Here is a 21,459-nt window from a genome sequence, read left to right as displayed (position 1 = left end):
ATTCAATCGAGCTGATTCTCCAGATCGTTCGACATTAAAATTAGAGCGCTTATTAAAACTTTGTTGTGATCGTAATTGGTGTAGATTTAAAATCTTATATCCAAACTGGCATTACTATTTTGGTAATATTTTTTTAGATGTTATTACTAATATATATATATATATATATATATATATATATATATATATATATATATATATATATATATGAAGAGTTCAGATGCAAAAAACCTCTAAATGCCATCTGAAATTTTCATCTAATATTAGGATTTTTTTCAGGCTCCTATATTTATGTTCAGTTATTTCACTTTAATAGCCTGGAAAATGACCTGCACATTGCCATTAAAGTAAAATGACTCAACCTAAGCACAGGCGCTTGATAAAAATCCAAATTTTAGATGAAAATATCAGATGGCATTTTGAGGTTTTTGCATCTGAACTCTTCATATACATATATATAAAGTTTTTTTTAACAACACTTGACCAAGTCACAGTGAGGGCACACGGTCAAAATGTAATATGTATTCACTACTCGGTGAATCGCATTCGAATTGTTGAAACGAATCATTCAAACGAACCGACTCGCTCAAATGAATCGTACTTCTCAGCGCTAGTGCTAGAGCTAGGGGACAAGCACCTGGTACATTTGGCACCATTGAAGCCCCACCACAGAAAAAAAAAGTAGCATTCAGTCTTTAGTCCGGACATATTTTATATACATGTTATATATGGACAAAAAACGAACTTCAATGTCTAAAACAATTTAATTTACCAGATTAACTAACGCTGACTCATATAGAGTCAAAAGTTGATGTTTGTCTCCATCTAGTGTTCACTTGTTGTCACTGTCACTTTAAATCGCCTATGACTTTTCAGCGCAAGGATCTTTTGTTGATACGGTCCATTACATACTGAACAAACTGAAGAATTTTTCGTCTAGTCTATAATAACATGCGTGTAGTACCATATCAATGTATTTATATACTTAGTTGCATAACGTTGTGGTATATTTAAATGTAAAAATTGAGGCCAAGATAGTACAGTTGCATAAAAGCAAATATTTACATTTATTAAAATGTGCATTTGATTACATAACATGGTAAGTAAAATTAGAAAGAAAACTAATGATACAAGTGTCATTATTACATCTATATATTCAGAAGTTCATTTCCAGTCCGAAGTTACTGTGAGTTTTGTTCTGTAATAGTTTGTGCGAGGCCTTTACACTGAAAAAACGCATCCTGGCAGGGTTCTCGACCCAGGAACTTCTTCAACATATCCATGCCATCCACTGAACCTCCAGCTTCCAGAACCACACGCCTGTATTCCCTGCCCACCTGTGCATCACAACACACACGAACACCTTCATTTAAGACATGACACAAAATCATCAAAAATATGAATACATAATGACCAGATTGTGTCATTTATATCTGGGATTTTCAAATCTAAGAGTACCAGTGTAATCAACTTCCTCTAAACGCAGTGCCGAATCATTCTTCAACAATACTATGACTAACTATGACACACACTCATTTGCACAACAACTGTATGAACAATTTTTCTCACAGTTAGTTCTATTCCTGTGGAATCTGTTGTTAAAATGAATATGTATTTGTTATTAGCAGATAATCACTGTCATTAGCAGTTTCACATAACAAACTAACATGTGTATCACCCTTGATAGGAGTCTTGCTACATGTCGTAAACCGAATATGAATGTAGTAACACTGGTAAATCAGTCATGTGGTAACCTTCGTCTGCTATTATGACTCAGTTAGTGATGATGGATCTCTATTACAATTCACTTGTATGTCATGTTGAGACAAAAAAATCAAGTGTGAATCAAGAGTTTCTTTAGTCACACTTAACAATGAAAAAGTAAAAAGACCCAAACCTCTGGATTCAAGATTCCTTCCTTTTTGAAGCGACTGAAGAAGATGTCCATGGAGTAGACTTCACTCCAGAGGTAGCTGTAGTACTGACCGTCATATCCTCCGGCTAAATGACTGAAACTAGCCGTCATGTTTGTTCCTGCAGAGGAATTCATGTTGAAATTATGTCAATATTAAAATATTGTAAACACATTATGAACTAACATTAGAACATATCATTTATTTGATGCCATAACATAATTTAAATAACCTAAATAAATAAATACAAATAAATAAAGCTAAGACACTTTAATATATATAGTAAAAGTCTGTGTAAGAATGTAGTTTTTATGACCATTTTCCATCCTCTCTCAGACTTTTAGAATTAGTCAGATTTCACTGCTGTATCTAAGGGGCTGTTCACACATAATGTGTTTTTTTTTAATGAAATGCAGAATCAAAGTAGTAATTTCAATAGTTGTTTCTTTTTTTAACCTGATCATCATGTTTTTTCTAAAAAGTAAAAAATGTCTTTTAGTGAGACATTGCAAAAGATGTGAGCACGCAATGGTCAACACAATCGGCTAGACTTTTAGTCTTCTGTACCTTTAAGGGGATCTTCTCATACAGTAGAATGCATTTTTGGGTTTAAAAATGTGAGACACGGCAGTAGAATGAGCAGATACACTCAATATCTAGAGATGCAGTTTTCTTTTAACTTGATCATCATGTTTACAAAGAAAAACTTTATAAAAGCAGAACATTGGATTGCAAAAAGGCATTCTGGGTCTGAATGCTCCCTACGTGGAATGAAAAAAATTGAGGCTCTAGAGAAAATATATTTTATAAGTTAAACGTCTTTTAACTTGAGCGCCGTGTTTTTAGAACTCTGCGACTAAACATCTTTTCATTTGAGCGCCGTGTTTTCAGAACACTGTGACTAAACGTCTTTTAATTTGAGTGCCTTGTTTTTAGAACACTGACTAAACATCTTTTAACTCGAGTGCCGGTATTTTTAGAACTCTGCGAATAAACGTCTTTTAATTTGTGTGCCTTGTTTTTAGAACACTGCAACTAAACTTGAGCGCCGTGTTTTAAGAACACTGTGACTAAACGTCTTTTAATTTGTGCGCTTTGTTTTAGAACACTGAAACTAAACTTGAGCGCCGTGTTTTTAGAACACTGTGACTAAACGTCTTTGAACTCCAGTGCCGTGTTTTTAGAACGCTGGGAATAAAGGTCTTTTATCATTTGAGCGCCGTGTATTTAGAACACTGTAACTAAACTTTAGCGCCGTGTTTTTAGAACAATGTGACTAAATGTCTTTTAACTTGAGCATCGTGTTTTTAGAACACTGCAACTAAACTTGAGCGCCGTGTTTTTAGAACACTGTGACTAAACGTCTTTTAATTTGTGTGCCTTGTTTTTAGAACACTGCAACTAAACTTGAGTGCCATGTTTTTAGAACACTTTGACTAAACATCTTTTAACTCGAGCACCGTGTTTTTAGAACGCTGTGACCAAAGGCCTTTTAACTCGAGCGCCATGTTTTTAGAACACTACGACTAAATGTCTTTTAACTGGAGCAAGTTGTTTTTAGAACACTACGACTAAACGTCTTTTAACTCGAGCAAGTTGTTTTCAGAACACTGCGAATAAACTGGAGTGCTGTGTCTTTAGAACACTGTGACTAAATGTCTTTTAACTTGAGTGAGTTGTTTTTAGAACACTGCAACTAAACATCTTTTAACTCAAGTGCCATGTTTTTAGAATGCTGCGACCAAATGTATTTTAACTCGAGCGCAGTGTTTTTAGAACACTGCAACTAAACGTCTTTTAACTCTAGCGAGTTGTTTTTAGAACACTGTGACTAAACGTCTTTTAATTTGAGTGCCTTGTTTTTAGAACACTGACTAAACGTCTTTTAACTTGAGTGCCGGTATTTTTAGAACTCTGCGAATAAACGTCTTTTAATTTGTGTGCCTTGTTTTTAGAACACTGCAACTAAACTTGAGCGCCGTGTTTTAAGAACACTGTGACCAAAGGCCTTTTAACTCGAGCGCCATGTTTTTAGAACACTACGACTAAATGTCTTTTAACTGGAGCAAGTTGTTTTTAGAACACTACGACTAAACGTCTTTTAACTCGAGCAAGTTGTTTTTAGAACACTGCGACTAAACGTCTTTTAACTCGTGCGAGTTGTTTTCAGAACACTGCGAATAAAGAGTATCGCTGGCGCCGATACAGGATGGCTGCCTCCGTGACGAGCTCCGCATATGTTTTTGTGTTTTTGTTAGTTTGTCCTGTCTTTAGTTATATTCCTGCCATCAGTTTCACCAGGGAAGAACTGCTGAACATTCGGCAGAACACACCACAGGATATTTTACCGGATTTCAATTATTCAGACGTTTTACTGAACGTTGTTATTGGAGGAGCGGCGGCGATGATCAAGCGATTCAGGTCGCGCAGACGGGGGAAGCGAGCGGGAGCGCTCGTCAGACTCAGGAAGCGCGGATTTCGAACGCCGTTGCCTAGCATCCATCTGGCAAATCTCCGCTCTCTACCCAACAAAACGGACGAACTCCTTCTGCTTTCTCGGACAAATAAGGATTTCACACACTCTGCTGCTCTGTGTTTCACGGAAACCTGGCTGAATGACACCATACCGGACAGCGCGCTCCATCTGCCGGGCTTTCAGCTGTTTAGAGCGGATCGTGACACAGAATCAACGGGGAAATCGCGCGGCGGCGGGACATGCTTTTACATCAATGAACGGTGGTGTACAGATGTAACTGTGTTAAAGAAGACGTGCTGCTCAAATCTCGAAACACTCTTCATTAACTGCAAGCCGTTCTATTCGCCGCGGGAGTTTCACTCGTTCATTCTGGTCAGTGTTTACATCCATCCTCAAGCGCATGTGAGCTCAGCTTTACAGAAACTCGCTGATCAGATCACAGAGACAGAACAACAACACCCGGACTCTGTTTTAATCATTCTCGGGGACTTTAATAAAGCCAATCTGTCCCGTGAACTGCCAAAATACAGACAGCATGTTACTTGTCCCACAAGAGACAGTAACATATTGGATCACTGTTACACCACAATAAAGGATGCATTTCACTCTGTTCCACGAGCAGCTTTGGGACGTTCTGATCACCTTCTGGTTCATCTTATACCATCCTACAGGCAGAAACTAAAATCAGCTAAACCTGTATCAAGGACTGTTAAAAGATGGACTAATGAAGCAGAGCAGGATTTACAATCTTGTTTTGACCTCACTGATTGGAGTGTTTTTGAAGCTGCTGCCACCGATCTGGATGAACTCACAGAGACCGTAACATCATATATCAGTTTCTGTGAGGATATGTGTATTCCTACAAAGACTCAACTAATTTACAATAATGACAAACCGTGGTTCACTGCAAAACTCAGACAGCTCCGTCAGGCCAAAGAAGATGCTTACGTGAAGGGGGACAATGTCTTGTATAAACAGGCTAAATACACACTGGAAAAAGAGATCAAAGTGGCAAAGAGGAATTATTCTGGAAAAATAAGGACTCAGTTCACTTCCAACGACTCCGCATCAGTGTGGAAAAGTCTAAAGAAGATCACCAATTACAAGACACCACCCCCCAGCACCGTAGAGAATCAACGACTGGCAGACGATCTGAACGAGTTTTACTGCAGGTTTGAAAGAACACCCATCACCTGCCCTGAACGCCTCCCCACACAACCATTCACACTCTTCACAACTCCTGCAACCAGCCCTGAATGCCTCTCCAAACTACCGTCACACCATTAACAGCTCCTGCAACCCATCCTGAACACCTCTCCAATCAAGCACTCTCACCATTCTCACCTCCTGCATCCCCCCTCTCCCCCACACCTGCAATTCAGATCAGCGAGGATGCGGTGCGCCAGGTCTTCCGGAAGCAGAAAAGGAAAAAAGCACCGGGCCCAGATTGTGTAACACCAGCCTGTCTGAAATCCTGTGCTGACCAGCTGGCCCCCATCTTCACACAGATCTTCAACAGATCGCTGGAGCTGTGCGAAGTCCCCTCATGCCTCAAACGTTCCACCATCATCCCCATCCCTAAGAAACCCAAAATTACAGGACTAAATGACTACAGGCCTGTGGCTCTAACGTCTGTAGTCATGAAGTCATTTGAAAAACTGGTTCTGGCCCACCTGAAGGACATCACTGGACACTTGCTGGATCCTCTTCAGTTTGCCTACAGAGCAAACAGGTCTGTGGACGATGCAGTAAACATTGGACTGCATTATGTTCTGCAACACCTAGACAGACCGGGGACTTATGTGAGGATCCTGTTTGTGGACTTCAGCTCGGCCTTCAACACGATCATCCCAAACCTCCTCCTGCCCAAACTAAATCAGCTCTCCGTGCCCACCTCCGTCTGTCAGTGGATCAACAGCTTCCTGACAGACAGGCAGCAGCTAGTGAGGCTGGGAAAATACACATCCAGCACCCGTACAATCAGCACCGGAGCTCCCCAGGGCTGCGTTCTCTCCCCACTGCTCTTCTCCCTGTACACTAATGATTGCACATCTAAGGACTCCTCTGTCAAGCTCCTGAAGTTTGCAGACGACACCACACTCATCGGCCTCATTCAGGACGGTGACGAGTCTGCTTACAGACAGGAGGTAAAAGAGCTGGCTGTCTGGTGCACTCTCAACAACCTGGAGCTTAACACGCTCAAAACAGTGGAGATGATCGTGGACTTCAGGAGAAACCCCCTTGCACTCCCCCCACTCACCATCATGAACAGCCCTGTGACTGCAGTGGAGTCATTCAGGTTCCTGGGCACCACCATCTCTCAGGACCTGAAGTGGGACATTCACATTGACTCCATTGTGAAAAAGGCCCAGCAGAGGTTGTACTTTCTTCGCCAGCTGAAGAAGTTTAACCTGCCACAGGAGCTGCTGAAACAGTTCTACTCCACCATCATTGAATCCATCCTCTGCACTTCAGTAACTGTCTGGTTCAGCTCAGCTTCTAAATCTGACCTCAGAAGACTACAAAGGGTAGTCCGGACTGCTGAGCGAATCATCGGTTCAACTCTCCCTTCTATTCAAGAACTGTACTTATCCAGAGTGAGAAAAAGGGCTGTCAAAATCACTCTGGACCCCTCACACCCAGCACACTCCCTCTTTGAACTGTTGCCATCTGGTCGACGCTACAGAGCACTGTGCACTAGAACGACCAGACACAGGACCAGTTTCTTCCCTCAGGCAATCCATCTTATGAACAGCTTATAATAACGGCGGACACACTACACTTTATATTTATATACACACACACTTTATTTAGCTAACACACATACTTAGTATACACTTAAATTTTGCACACAATATATATGTACATACATAACTTCATTTTGTAATATACCTGCCTACAATTGTCATTTGTATATTGTTATTCACTATCTACTTATTTGTATTTTTTATTCTTTTATTATGTGTTTTATGTTCTGTCGCTGTCATTCTGTTGTACTGCGGAGCTTTTGTCACGAAAACAAATTCCTCGTATGTGTAAACATACCTGGCAATAAAGCTCATTCTGATTCTGATTCTGATTCTGAAACTGGAGTGCCATGTCTTTAGAACACTGTGACTAAATGTCTTTTAACTTGAGTGAGTTGTTTTTAGAACACTGCGACTAAACATCTTTTAACTCAAGCGTCGTGTTTTTAGAATGCTGCGACCAAACATCTTTTAACTCGAGCGCCATGTTTTTAGAATGCTGCGACCAAACATATTTTAAAGTGAAAGTGAAAGTGAAGTGACATTCAGCCAAGTATGGTGACCCATACTCAGAATTTGTGCTCTGCATTTAACCCATCCGAAATGCACACACACAGAGCAGTGAACACACACACACACTGTGAGCACACACCCGGAGCAGTGGGCAGCCATTTATGCTGCGGCGCCCGGGGAGCAGTTGGGGGTTCGATGCCTTGCTCAAGGGCACCTAAGTCGTGGTATTGAACTCGAGCGCCGTGTTTTTAGAACACTGCAACTAAACGTCTTTTAACTCGAGCGAGTTGTTTTTAGAACACTGTGACTAAACTTGAGCGCCGTGTTTTTAGAATGCTGCGACTAAACTTGAGCGCCGTGTTTTTAGAACACTGTGACTAAACTTCTTTTAATTTGAGCGAGTTGTTTTTAGAACACTGCGACTAAACGTCTTTTAACTCGAGCGAGTTGTTTTTAGAACACTGTGACTAAACTTGAGCGCCGTGTTTTTAGAATGCTGCGACTAAACTTGAGCGCCGTGTTTTTAGAACACTGAAACTAAAAATCTTTTAACTCGAGCGAGTTGTTTTTAGAACACTGCGACTAAACTTGAGCGCTGTGTTTTTAGAATGCTGCGACTAAACATCTTTAAACTTGAGCACCGTGTTTGTAGAACACTGCAACTAAACTTGAGCGCCGTGTTTTTAGAACACTGTGACTAAACTTCTTTTAATTTGAGCGCTGTGTTTTTAGAACACTGAAACTAAAAATCTTTTAACTCGAGCGAGTTGTTTTTAGAACACTGCGACTAAACTTGAGCGCTGTGTTTTTAGAACACTGTGACTAAACTTCTTTAATTTGAGTGCTGTGTTTTTAGAATGCTGCGACTAAACATCTTTTAACTCGAGCAAAATGTTTTCAGAACACTGCAACTAAACGTCTTTTAATTTGAGCACCGTGTTTTAAGAACTCATAAGTTAAAAGCCGTTTAGTCACAGTGTTCTAAAAACTTGATGTTCAAGTTAAAAGACATTTAGCAGTGGATTCAAGGGCCCTAAGAGTTCTCTATGCAGATGAGCTCTAACTTCTTTGCAAGTGTGAAATGAGTGAGTGAGAATGTTCACAGTAAGCTGAATGCGGAGTAGTCGCTGATGTGTTAATGTGTCTTAAGCGTGCTGAGTTTGCGCATGTGTTTCTGACCTGGTGTGGCTGGGATTCCCAGGATGTCTTTGCTGTGCTTGGCGAACTCGGCTGCAGTGTCTGCTCTGTCTTTAGTGTGGAGCGTCTGGTCAGCTTTACTGAGAACAATCTGCCTGAGGTTCATCAGACCTGTGGACAAGAACAAACACACATATACTTTTGTAAAAATGTAAAGGAGCTCAGAAAAGCTGTCAGCAGCTCAGAAGAATGTTATGAACTGATACTGTTACTAAAATAACTGACTGGTTACAATACTTGCCCAATGTCAGTAACCAATATTTCATAATAAGGCCAATAAGCAATATTCTTTTACAAATCTCTACTTTTTTTTTTTTTTACACAGCTTTCAGAACTAAAAAATATAAATTGAAATCAAGCATCAAAAAATTATAAAAGTTCAGTAGAAAAGACTGCGTTGCTAAAATAAACAGAAATAATTTAAAATATTTTTTGCATTAAGAAAACGAAGCATATTTTAAGACCATTAAAATTTGTTTGCATTGTGACATTTTTATGACTATGCAAATGAACTCTTCAAATAAATAAGTAAACAGGAACACAATAACATGAATCTAATGAGAATCATTACTGAATGTGATGGAAGACCTATATATATTGCCTATTCAAAGTTCAAACATGTCTTTTAGAACACACAGATGATATTATATACTGTAGATAGTTATAGAAATCAAATCGGACCGGTGTTGGCCACTCTAGATGCGATGAGTTTATCCAGCAGGCCGTCTGGGATGGGGCTGCCATCTTTGTAGTGGCGGGACATCCTCCTGAGCGGCTCCTTCTCCCAAACCCAGTTCTCCAGCATCTGAGACGGCACCTCCACGAAATCAGTCTCCACCTGCGTCCCACTGAACTCTGCGTAGCGCGTCTGGAACATGCAGGTTCAAAGACACAAATCACATCCTGTAGCACCAGTTATATTTCTTATTAATTTAGGATTTATTTTATTTCAGCGTGGTCTCTCAAGACATTTAATTCTACTGTATGTGAGAATAATGCTGTACCCGGGAGCAGAGCTCGTGCATGACGTGTCCAAACTCATGGAAGAAGGTCTCCACCTCGTGGTGCTGCAGGAGCGAAGGCCAGCTGCTCGAGGGTTTCGTGAAGTTGGCCACCAAGGCAGCTACAGGCGTCCTACGCTTCCCATCAGGCCCAAGACATCCTGGCTGGAGCCCAAAGCATGCAGCGTGACCATACTTACCCTCCCTGAAGAGTACAACAGAGCAATAAATCTGGATCAGGACTATTTCTGCTCATTACATCAAAGGCCATGCAGAAGGACATGAAGTATTCATCAGATTTCATCTGCATGCTCTTAAAAGACATGAGTCTGTCTAGCTGAAGTAAACAAAGCCTGTTTAGCTCTACTTTTATAATATTTATTATTTTATTATTTATTTAATGGTTTTATTTGTATCTTTATTTTAGGTTTAGCTTTTTTGTGATGTGCTTTTGTAATTTTTATTCGTTTTTTTATATTTCTATTTAACTTCTTCAAACTTATTTTCTTTTGTATTTAGTTGGCAATGCAATTTTCTAATTTTCATTTTAATAAAAAACATTTTTTTTTAATGCAATACTGGATTTGATTTCAAATGTTATTTTCTTATTTTATATAAGATCTTTTTTAAATATAGTGAATAAAAATACTTTTAATCGTTTTAGTTTACAATTATAACATCTGGTGATTTAACTGACATATAAGTGCGTTTATGATCATAAAAAAGATTTTTTTTTTTTTTAAATCTAGTCTAAAAAATGTGCCTCGAATGCTTGGTTTTTATAAAATTTTCAATGTAGACTGAATGTAATATCTTTGAAAAATAACTAAGTAATAACATATTTTCCTTACACTTTGAATACACCATAATCATATTATTTTAATCATTATTTATTTCAATAAGGTAAAAAATGTTTTATACATTTAAAAAATATATTTATGATTTGTATTTTAATTTAAAAATATACTTGTTTTTAGGAGTTGCACCCCAAAACATTTCACAATTGAACTAGCCTTGCCTATCATAAAAAGGTTAATTTATTTGATATTTTAAGAGACATATTGATGTTGATGGTCTGCAGGGTCATGTTTGGTTGCACCGCATGACTTCTATTCACCAAAGGTTGAAGGTTGTCAACCAAAGAGATTCTGCTAGTTAGCCAAGATCCAAAACATAACACATGCTGGCCATTTCAGAGCAGATAGAAATACTTACCTGGGATGCAAGTCCAGGTAAAACTGTCCGATCCCGTCTCCAGTCACAGAGTCCAGTACGGAGTAGAGTTTGACGCTGTCGTGCCACACGTGAACGTCCTGCACCCGCTTGAACCTCAGACCCAACAGATCCTGATAGATGTCCAGCAGGCCCTCGGTCACCGCCTCCAGAGGGAAGTACTCGATCAGTTTGTCCTTATCCACCGCAAAATTCACTTGTTCCACCTGGTTCATATAGTAGGGCATGTCCCACGCGTGGAGCTGTCCGTCAAACGCCAAGCCCCGCCTTTCACAGTCAGCACGTTTGAGTGACAGCAGGTATTCCCGCTCCTGCTCGCCCACTGGCCTCAACCTCTCATACAACTCATCTATTGAGCATGAAATACATTTGAGTTATATAACAGACATGTATATTAATGTAGAAACTGCAACAAAAGAGCTAAAACACCCTGAGCACCTGATGCCTGAGGAATCTGGCACCAAAGCATTAGCAGCAGATACTTAAAGTGAACTGACTGCGGATGGACCTTTTGTACCAGAAGAACATCCCAAAGATGCTTGATGGCACTGAGATCTGGGGAATCTAACACCTCAGCCTCAAGCTCCCCAAATCATTCCAGTACAATGTGTTCGGGGAGGCAAGTTCAGCACATCCCTCATACAGCCCAGAACTTCACACGAGCCATTACCAAACCATCAACCTGATTTTCCTCACTTGTGAGTGACTCAGTGTATGTTCAGTAGGAATAATAATAGAAGTGTATATATTTAACATCATGTTGTTGTTGCAGGTGACACATAGTGTGTGTGTGTGTGTGTGTGTGTGTGTGTATGAATGAAATGATTACTTGTATTCAACAAAGAGGTATTACATTGATCAAAAGTTCAGATTTCAAATAAATGCTGTTCTTTTGAACTTTCTATTCATCGACGAATCCTGACAAGCTGCATCACTTTCCACAGCAATATAACAGAAAAAAAGGTTTTAACATAGATAGGAATAAGAACAATTATTAAAAAACGAACACAAGTTATAATTGCTCAAAATTAAGCAGTAAATCAGAATATTAGATTGATTTCTGAAGATCATGTGACACTGAAGACTGGAGTAATGATGCTGAAAATACAGCTTTGATCACATGAATAAATGACATTTTCACAATATATTCTAATACAAAACAGTTATTTTAAAATGTAATAATATTTCACAATTTTACTGGTTTTGCTGCATTTTTGATCAAATTAACATCTTACTTATATCTGCTACAATGGTAATAATACATTAACTGTCAGGGTTTTAATGAGTCTTCACGCACAGAGAGACTATTTTGGAGTGCATAATGTTTACCTGATTTCAGTAAATTTGTGTTTTGATAGACCTTTATTGATTATTGAGTCAAAACTGCTAAAATCAAACAAATATGTATCATATACTAATTTTTTTCAGAATTCACTAAACAAATCCAAAACCATCTTTTGGAAGATTTGAAAAATAAAAGAAACATATATATACATACATATATATATATATATATATATATATATATATATATATTAGGGGTGTAACGATACGCGTATTCGTATTGAACCGTTCGGTACGACGCTTTCGGTTCGGTACGCGGTACGCATTATGTATACCGAACGGTTCGTTGGAGTAATTAATTATATATGAAAAAAAAAAAAAAAGAGAGAGAAAGAAATATAATGATATGCGTTCAACAAGGTAGCCCAATAACCCAAACAACGTAACAGGCAACGCCCCTGACACTCCCGAAGAAGAAAAAAACACCATCTTATATGTTTATGTTAGGCTACTCAGCAGGCGCTCGCTCACTCAGTACGCGCTGAAGGCTCGTTGCAAAATAGCCAATGCGTTTAACAGACTAGAAATGAGAAGATCCCCCAATAACCAACAGGTCTGGTGTTTGGGTGCACTTTGGATTCCCTTTAAGCTATAATGGTGATGGCAAGAGAGTGGTGGATAAATAAACAACGGTATGTCGCATCTGCAACATGACAGGGTACACCAGCGGGAATAAAAAAAAAAAAAAAAAAAACCAGCGGGAATATCTGGGATATATGCGTCAGTACTATCTGGGAAAATACGAAAAAAAGGAGAAACATGCACGCAGCAAACTATCCCTGCAGCATTTAGACACTATAGCTTACAGGGAATCCAACCCAAACACCAGACCTGTTGGTTATTTTAGGATCTTATATTTCTGGTCTGTTAAATGCATTAGACATTTTGCAACGAGCCTTCAGCGCGTGCTGAGTGAGCGAGCGCCTTAGGGGCCGTTCACATATCGTGCCTAAAAACGCATGGAAAACGCTAAGCGCGTCTTTCTCCTGAGGCGTCTGTCTTTGCTAAGCAACAATGACGTGCTCTCTCCATGAGACGCGGAAATTTCAGCGAAGGATAAATGGATTTGCAGCTCTAAAAATCGCTTGCAGTAGCTCTGCTACTGAATTTATTTCAAAATTGCAATCCATATACAACTATGATCAGCTGTTCCTTCATCTTGGCTGAGCTCTCAACGTTGTTACGGGAAAGGATGAAGCTGATTGGTTGGTTCTTGTCACATGACCCGCGGTGCGCTTGCGGCATTCTGAAAAGTTGAGATGTTTTTACATTTTGCTGTATCTAAAACGTATCGAACCGAACCGAACCGAACCGTGACATCAGTGTATCGTATCGAACCGAACCGTGAATTTTGTGAACCGTTACACCCCTAATATATATATATATATATATATATATATATATATATATATATATATGTTATATATACAGTATTTTCCGGACTATAAGTCACACTTTTTTTCATAGTTTGGCTGGTCCTGCGACTTATAGTCAGGTGCGACTTATTTATCAAAATTAATTTGACATGAACCGAGAGAAATGAACCAAGAGAAATTAACCAATAGAAACATTACCGTCTACAGCCACAAGAGGGCGCTCTATGCTGCTCAGTGCTCCTGTAGTCTATTCTGAAGACATAGAGCGCCCTCTTGCGGCTGGAGACGGTAATGTTTTCTCTTGGTTCTTGGTTGTAAATAAATGCGACTTATAGTCCAGTGCGATTTATATATGTTTTTTTCCTCATCATGACGTATTTTTGGACTGATGCGACTTATACTCAGGTGCGACTTATAGTCCGAAAAATACGGTATATATTTGTCTATTAACTCTTTCCCTGCCAGCATTATTAAAAAAAAAGTTGCCAGCCACCTACAGTATATTTTGCTGTATGAATATTTGAATATGCAATACACCAAAATAAATTCAGAGCCTCTACTTAAAAAATTAAATAATAAGAAAAAAAAAACATTATTTTTTAAATCAACACTTGAATATAGCTAGGTTTCACAAAAAAAATCATCATTTTGAGCAAAAAGGTGAGAAAATCTATTTTTATTAATCTTTTTTTTTTTTTTACCAAATACTAGGGCTGCACGATTCTGGATAAATTGAGAATCACGATTTTTTGATCTCATATAGAGATCACGATTCTCCTACAATTCTTTATTATTATTATTACTATTAACATTATCATTATCACAAGTATATAAATTAATTATTTTATTTTGCAAGGATTCTTTAAATTGATCAAGTGTGACAAAGACATTTATAACAAAATATTTCTATTACACACAATTATTGTTCTTCTGAACTTTCTATCAAAGAAACCTGAAAAAAATCTACTCATCTGTTTTCAACATAATAATAATAATAATAATAATAATAATAATGTTTTTTTTTGAACGGCAAAACAGCATATTAGAATGATTTCTGAAGATCATGTGACACTGAAGACTGGAGTAATGATGCTGAAAATACAGCTGCACACCACAGAAATAAATTACATTTTAAAATACATTCAAGTGAAAGCAGTTATTTTAAATGGTAAAAATATTTCAAAACTTTACTGTTTTTGCTGTACTTTGGATCAGATAAATATAGTTTGGTGAGCAGAAGAGACTTTAAAAAAACATTACACATCTTATGGTTCAAAAACTTTTGACTGGTAGTGTATATATAATATATTTAAAACCCCAGTTTTTTTAATATTAGAATGATGAAAAAGTTGTTTAGATCAGTGATTCAACGACTCACTCATAAACCTACTACACTTGTTTAATTTCTGGATGAATCAGCGTTTTTGAACGATTCTCTTGAATGAAAAATTAATTCATTGACAAATAAATTAAGACACTTGTCGCCACCTATTGGTGAAACAATGCAATCGACACAAACGTTATTTAAAGCGCAGTACTTTCAAAAGGGGATTTGTTATATTTTGATCGCTGCCATATAGACATCAATGTTTAAATTTTAAACTATAAACTTTATCCCAGTATTTCTGTGATAATATAAATGACTGTAAGACAGATATAATACTGTGTAGTTGAAAAGACTGTTTGTGAAGATGTTTCTTAACCAAACATGGTAAGAGCTCTCTCTGTGTCAGCGGCAGTGCGCGCACGGATTTGAATGATCCGGTAAGACTTTGTCAAAGGTTTAACAGACTCGGGGAATCGTCGTCTTTTAGAAATGAGATCGAGAGGGTGTCTGAATCGAGATCGCAATCTTTTAACGATTAATCGTGCAGCTCTACCAAATACTACATCTGGATAATACTCAGTATGATTATCAAAGCATAAATCCAGTAAATCGCTTCCATCAACATCTCCAAAGCTTGCACAGACACACACCACTTCCTGGTAGGGCTGGGATAAACAATTATTTTTTAAACGATTAATCTAGCGATTATTTTTTCGATGCATCGACTAATCTAACGATTCATTTTTTCAGACCGATTGGATTTCGATTATCTCCCCATTAATTGACTACTAACAATTTATACATGTTGATTTACATAGCTGAATGAAAAAAACATGAATTCCTTAACATTGCAATATATGTTTATTGCTCTTAAAATTACAAAATAAAAGACTGACTAAGAATGCATTATTGTGAATGCAGTTGTATAGAGATAGCATTCAATAAAACCTTGAAGCCTTGAAAACACATAGCTTACTGAAACAAGCTTACTGAACACATAGGGCCTAGCTTACTGAAAAAAAGTTCTTCTTTCAGATGAAAATAACAACAACTTGATGTCTAGCATTCAATAAAAAAGGTCACCCAAAATACTTGTTTAGAGCAATTGAAAGAATACAGTAACCAATGTAAACTTGAGGGCTTTAAGCTAATACAGAGAGTGCTTTTCCAAAAAAATTAAAATTAACAGTGGGAGCCAGCAGAAAAAAAAAAAAATTCTCAGAATGCTCCACGTGAAACTTTGGCGTTCTGCCCTTTTTCTATCGTGTCTAATGATTTTGGAGGGAGAGAGAGAGAGAGAGAGAGCAAGACAGCGCTCGTGTAGTTTGAAGACTGTGAGTGCGCAAGCGCGAGTGAAACTTTGGCGTTTCGCCCTTTTTCTATCGTGTTTAATGATTTTGATTAATATGCACAAGGGAGAGAGAGAGAGAGCAAGAAGCGCTTGTGTTGTTTGAAGACTGTGAGTGCGTACGCGCCCTGTCAGGCACAGCAGTTATTCTATTCTACATCACTCACCGATCAAATAAGGCTTTGACAGCCGCCAAAAATATATCAATGCAGAAAAACCCCTGGATTGGTTATATAACGTTGGACAGAATGTTGATCCGACCATCGCGTATATTCAGCGCACATAAGTTAAACGTTTTGCAAACGTTTTTTAGAGAAATAAAAACAGCTCGACGAATCGATGCGCATATTTTGCGTCGACGTATTTTTTGCGTCTACGTCATCGATGACCTTGACGCGTTGTCCCAGCCCTACTTCCTGGATCATCATTTTATTCCATAACATTATGCAGTTTTCATTTATATGCTGTCTATTGCTGATGATCGCATTATTTATCAAATGCATCTGTTTACATAAGAGATCGCTCGTTTCTCCGTCCTGTTCATGTGTGTTTTTGATCAGGAGGTTTTGTACTCATTCAGAAGACGTGTAACAGCGCCCCCCAGTGTATAACAGTGAAAACACAAAGTTGTAAAAACTCGTCAATGGCGGGGGAAAGAGTTAATATTTGTCTATTCATTTGTATTACATCAACATAAGTAAACGGCCGGTCTCTCCAGACTTAACCTGTGCGTGGCCTGAATGAAAGCGCTGGTCAGCAACAGGAAGAGAAGACACATACCAAGAAATCGAGCCACATTCTCCGAGTTTTGGGCCACGGTCATTTCCAGCACGTAATCAGCGTGACTGCTGAAGCCCAGGAGTTTGGCTAGCCTCGCACGCAACTCAATCAGCTGCTCGAGAATAGCAGTGTTCACCTGGAAACAGAACAGGACTTTTAGGATTCATTCTGGGAATCACAGGATTCAAAGTCTCTGAGCTGAAACCTACATCTTTGCACCTGCTGTGAAAGGCCATCTCCATCTTCCTCCTGGTTTGGGGAACGTGACATCTTTTCATCAGGGGGAAGTAGTGCGGATACGCAAGGGTGACTTCATACCGCCCATCTTCTGCTTTCTCAAGACCGTTCACGTAGCTTTCTGCAAGACCCACTTGAGAAAGGATGGAGGACAACTGTGTCTGAGATCAATTCTCTACAGCGGCTGATCTATTAATGAAGACGATCTTACCGAGATCTTCCTGCGAGAACAACACCACTGTATTTTCCTCGTTCAAATTTTGGTTGAAGTCAATGGAGAGTTGACTAATTTGCTTGGAGATTGACTTGATTTCCTGAGGGAAAAAGACAAATGATCCGTACAATCAGGCCACGAGAAGCAAAAGGACTTTAAGATAAGACGTCTTGTTTTCTGAGAAACTGATTATTGATTATTTATGATTAAAACAAGGACTATGTGTCAATGGGGTCAGAAAAAAACCTTAATTGAAAGGGGAAACTATTTTCATGGCCCACTGACAGATGATTGTTCTTGTTTAAAGCATAAACACACTTAATTTGGTTTAATTTCTCATAAAACAAGACTTCATGTTCAATTTGCATCTCAAATAAATGTATAAACAAATGTAACTAATTGATATGTATAAACAAATATTTTATATATTATTTTTATATATAAATAATGTACATTTATTATTTTAGATTTCTTAGAATGATTGGAACAAATATTATTATATAATTTAAAAAAAATTCAATGCTAAGTTTCTTTTTGCAATAATAAACCATGTTTTCTGTGTTAATAAATAAATAAATGATAAAGCAGATGCTTTGGTGTTTATTTCTATAATAATGTAAAGTAACACACCAAAGAGTTTGTTGAAATTCAACTATGAGCAATTGAAGAAGAGACACTGTCAAGATTATCTGTGACCTTGGACCACAAAACCTTCAGTGTTAAGTGTCAATTTCAAGAAAAACAAAGACATTTCAAGACCTGAAAGCGGAATAAATAAACTTTCCATTAATGTATGGTTTGTTAGGATCTGACAATATTTGGCCGAGGTACAACTATTTGAAAATCTGGAATCTGAGGGTGCCAAAAAATCTAAATACTGAGAAAATCCCCTTTAAAGTTGTCCAAATGACGTGCTTAGCAATGCATATTACTGATCAAAAATTAAGTTTTGATATATTTACGGTAGGAAATTTACTAAATATCTTCATGGAACATGATCTTTACTTAATATACTAATGATTTTTGGCCTAAAAGAAAAATCGATAATTTTGACCCACACAATGTATTTTCGGCTATTGCTACAAATATACCCCAGCGACTCAAGACTGGTTTTGTGCTCCAGGGTCACAAATGTGCATTCATCCGCACATGCAAAACAAACCTACTTCTTGTATATCCTTGGACAAGTGCAATCCACTCCGCTTCCCTAATTTAATGAGTCGTCCCAGGAATCTTTCAGACTCAGGCAATAAATCACCAGATTGTTTTTCCTGTAAAGATAAAGTGGGAAATGCTGAGCCACACACTGTGAATGTCTGCTGCGCTTCTGATGACGGGCCAAACCTACACCCCATAGACCTGACACATGTTTCCTGTGAACGGGACACAGCGAGGACCGTCACCTTCAGAAGAAATCTGAACAGCCCTGGAGAGACGACCCAAGACAGACTTCCACTGAAATGATCATTTCAGTCTGTGAATCAGCAATATGAAACGGCTTTGGATAAAGCCTCAATGGGCTCGGCCAGCACTGCCGAATGCCTCATTTTATGGGCACCTCTGAAACCGGACCTGACGCCAACTCACCACATGACTGTTTAGTACCCAGAGATTAAGCTCTTCATTTATGAGTGCTGACAGATATTAATGACCTAATATGACCCTATATTAATGACCTCCAATCATAAAACAACAACACATGTGCATTCATTCAAGACAATCGCCCAATAAACTGTGCAATAAGCAGGTGGTAACAATATTAATGAATAGGGTTAAACATTTAAAAATATTGGTTTATATTAATTTGGAAAAGGGAATGGAAACATACTAATTTTTTTCCAAACCCAAAACATTAGTTCATCTTTGAAATACAAATGAAGATCGCGCAAAAGCATGCATACTTGGACGAAGGGCAAGTCTATTAAAAAACACAATTGCTGTATATAAAGAACAGATATAATTTAGGGTTGCATTCACATGTTAAGCTTATATGTTTATCTTTTAAGTTACATTATATTATAAATATTGATCTATGCACATGCATAGAGCACATCAAACATGTGTGCTAACATATATAATAAACCATATTTATTTATGAAGGTTTTGAAGTTTGAAAATTTCACACACAGACAGACAGAAATCTCTCAGGTTTCAAAAAATAAATATCTTCAATTGTGTAAAAATTCTGTTTGGAAGGCATTCCTGTACTCTGTTCACTGTGCTATGAGTGAGATAGAGTCAAATGAAATCAAATATAAGAAGAATTATTCAGAATATTTGTGTGCAATAACACAGTGGTTGTGGTACCTGAAGGGCTATCAGTCTCTGAAACACGTCGGCCCTCATGTTCACTTCCACATCGAAATCTGACAAGCGCTTATCAGCCTCTGTGCTCGCCAACCTCACCTCTTTACATGGAGAGACATACTGAGGAAAGTCCAACACATGCCGTGAAGCTGAAACAGAGCACAGAACGGTGAAACAGACGCAGATGACTGAACTTCACATTATTGTGATGCATGGCACCATCCCAGCGGGCACCACTCACCGGCATACTCTGCTTTTGCGTCTCCAATAACTTGCAGTGTATTCTCAAAGCACACCTTCCCGATGTCCACCGAGCCCACTGTGTCATAGACTTGCTTTATCTTCTGGATCAGTGTCTGTGTGTGATGTCTGATCTCTTCTGGGCTCAGGTCCCATCGGAGGCTGTTGTTCTGCTCGGCTGATCCATATTGAAGTGTCATATTGAGTTTGAGCATGGACACTTGTATGGGGCTTCATGCAACTTCAGAAAAATAAATGCTACACATTAGTATGCACAATACTGAAAGAAGAGAAAGCTTGAGTGGAGTGGACGCATGCTGTGGATGTTTTCCGTGCTAACGATGGGCTCTTTCACATGTCTTTCAAACAGGGAATGCGAACCTGATCTGCCTGTGCTACACTCACACTAGTTCACATATGCCAGTTGCATTGCCTAGTTTTCAGAAGATAACCTGACTAAAACCAGATATCCTGTCATATTAGAGCTTTGTAGGGTAAGACAGAGTAAGTCCGAGAATTTATGGTTGGTCTACACGAGTCCAGTCGCATTCATGCATTCGGTTTATTTTAACTAGTAATGACAACCCAGTCAAACCGCATGATAAAGTGTGTTAAATAACAGAAATCACACTACCCTCTAACCGCTCGAGTCACAGAAATGCCAAGGTTAAACATTGCATGCCTATAGAGTCATACGTGCAAGGTGCAAAACTTGGGATGCAACTCCTACCGTCGCACTCGACTGTTATAATATAAATCATAACTACTATTCGACGAAGGCTTGTCTTGTGAATATTAATTACGTAAACTGACGTTCATCTTAATGCGCATTCTGATTGGCTACAAGGTAGGCGGGAGTTCGTCAACTGGCGAATTACTGAACGCGGTGAAAGATTAGCTTATGAATATTAAACGAATAGCAGTTGCATGATTGTTTTTATTCCATTTTGCACGTATATCACATAAACAACAAGGAGACGGGGTTTTCATGAAACGTTTCATGCAATTAAAATAATTTAGCCACAATTTTTACATTTATTTATTATTTATTTTAAATGTAGTTTGATTTGTGGTTTGTAACCCTCCCTACTGAGAACAGGTCTTAGCTGGTATAAGCTGTAGGTAGAAGTGGCCAAAAGCCCTTTAAAACCAGTTATGAGCAAGCTGGAACCAGCTAAAACCTGGTTTTAGCGTTTATTTATTTAT

At 38.4% G+C, this 21,459-nt stretch overlaps 1 protein-coding gene across 4 annotated transcripts; it reads right to left on the bottom strand.

Annotated features, from left to right (window-relative positions):
* Positions 1 to 1,043: 1,043 nt before the first annotated feature.
* LOC128021499 (neurolysin, mitochondrial-like) lies at positions 1,044 to 21,056 on the bottom strand. 4 transcript variants are annotated; one of them, XM_052608757.1, is made up of 13 exons: positions 20,984 to 21,056; positions 20,255 to 20,494; positions 20,014 to 20,162; positions 18,873 to 18,977; positions 17,704 to 17,806; positions 17,465 to 17,625; positions 17,256 to 17,391; positions 11,063 to 11,429; positions 9,851 to 10,052; positions 9,528 to 9,714; positions 8,829 to 8,957; positions 1,898 to 2,034; positions 1,044 to 1,337 (listed from the first exon to the last, which is right to left on the bottom strand). In XM_052608757.1, exons 2-13 carry the CDS (start codon positions 20,466 to 20,468, stop codon positions 1,182 to 1,184), a joined length of 2,046 nt encoding a protein of 681 aa, XP_052464717.1. In that variant the 5' UTR covers positions 20,469 to 20,494; positions 20,984 to 21,056; the 3' UTR covers positions 1,044 to 1,181. The 4 variants fall into 4 exon arrangements, with proteins under 4 accessions (XP_052464717.1, XP_052464716.1, XP_052464718.1 ...); XM_052608756.1 differs by having other exon boundaries at positions 20,896 to 21,043; XM_052608758.1 differs by having other exon boundaries at positions 20,255 to 20,484; positions 20,888 to 21,025.
* Positions 21,057 to 21,459: the final 403 nt, after the last annotated feature.

Source organism: Carassius gibelio, chromosome A10 (assembly GCF_023724105.1).
Source record: "Carassius gibelio isolate Cgi1373 ecotype wild population from Czech Republic chromosome A10, carGib1.2-hapl.c, whole genome shotgun sequence".
Lineage (NCBI taxonomy): Eukaryota > Metazoa > Chordata > Actinopteri > Cypriniformes > Cyprinidae > Carassius > Carassius gibelio.
Note: the sequence above shows the minus strand (reverse complement) of the source record. Positions and strands in the feature narration are given on the sequence as shown.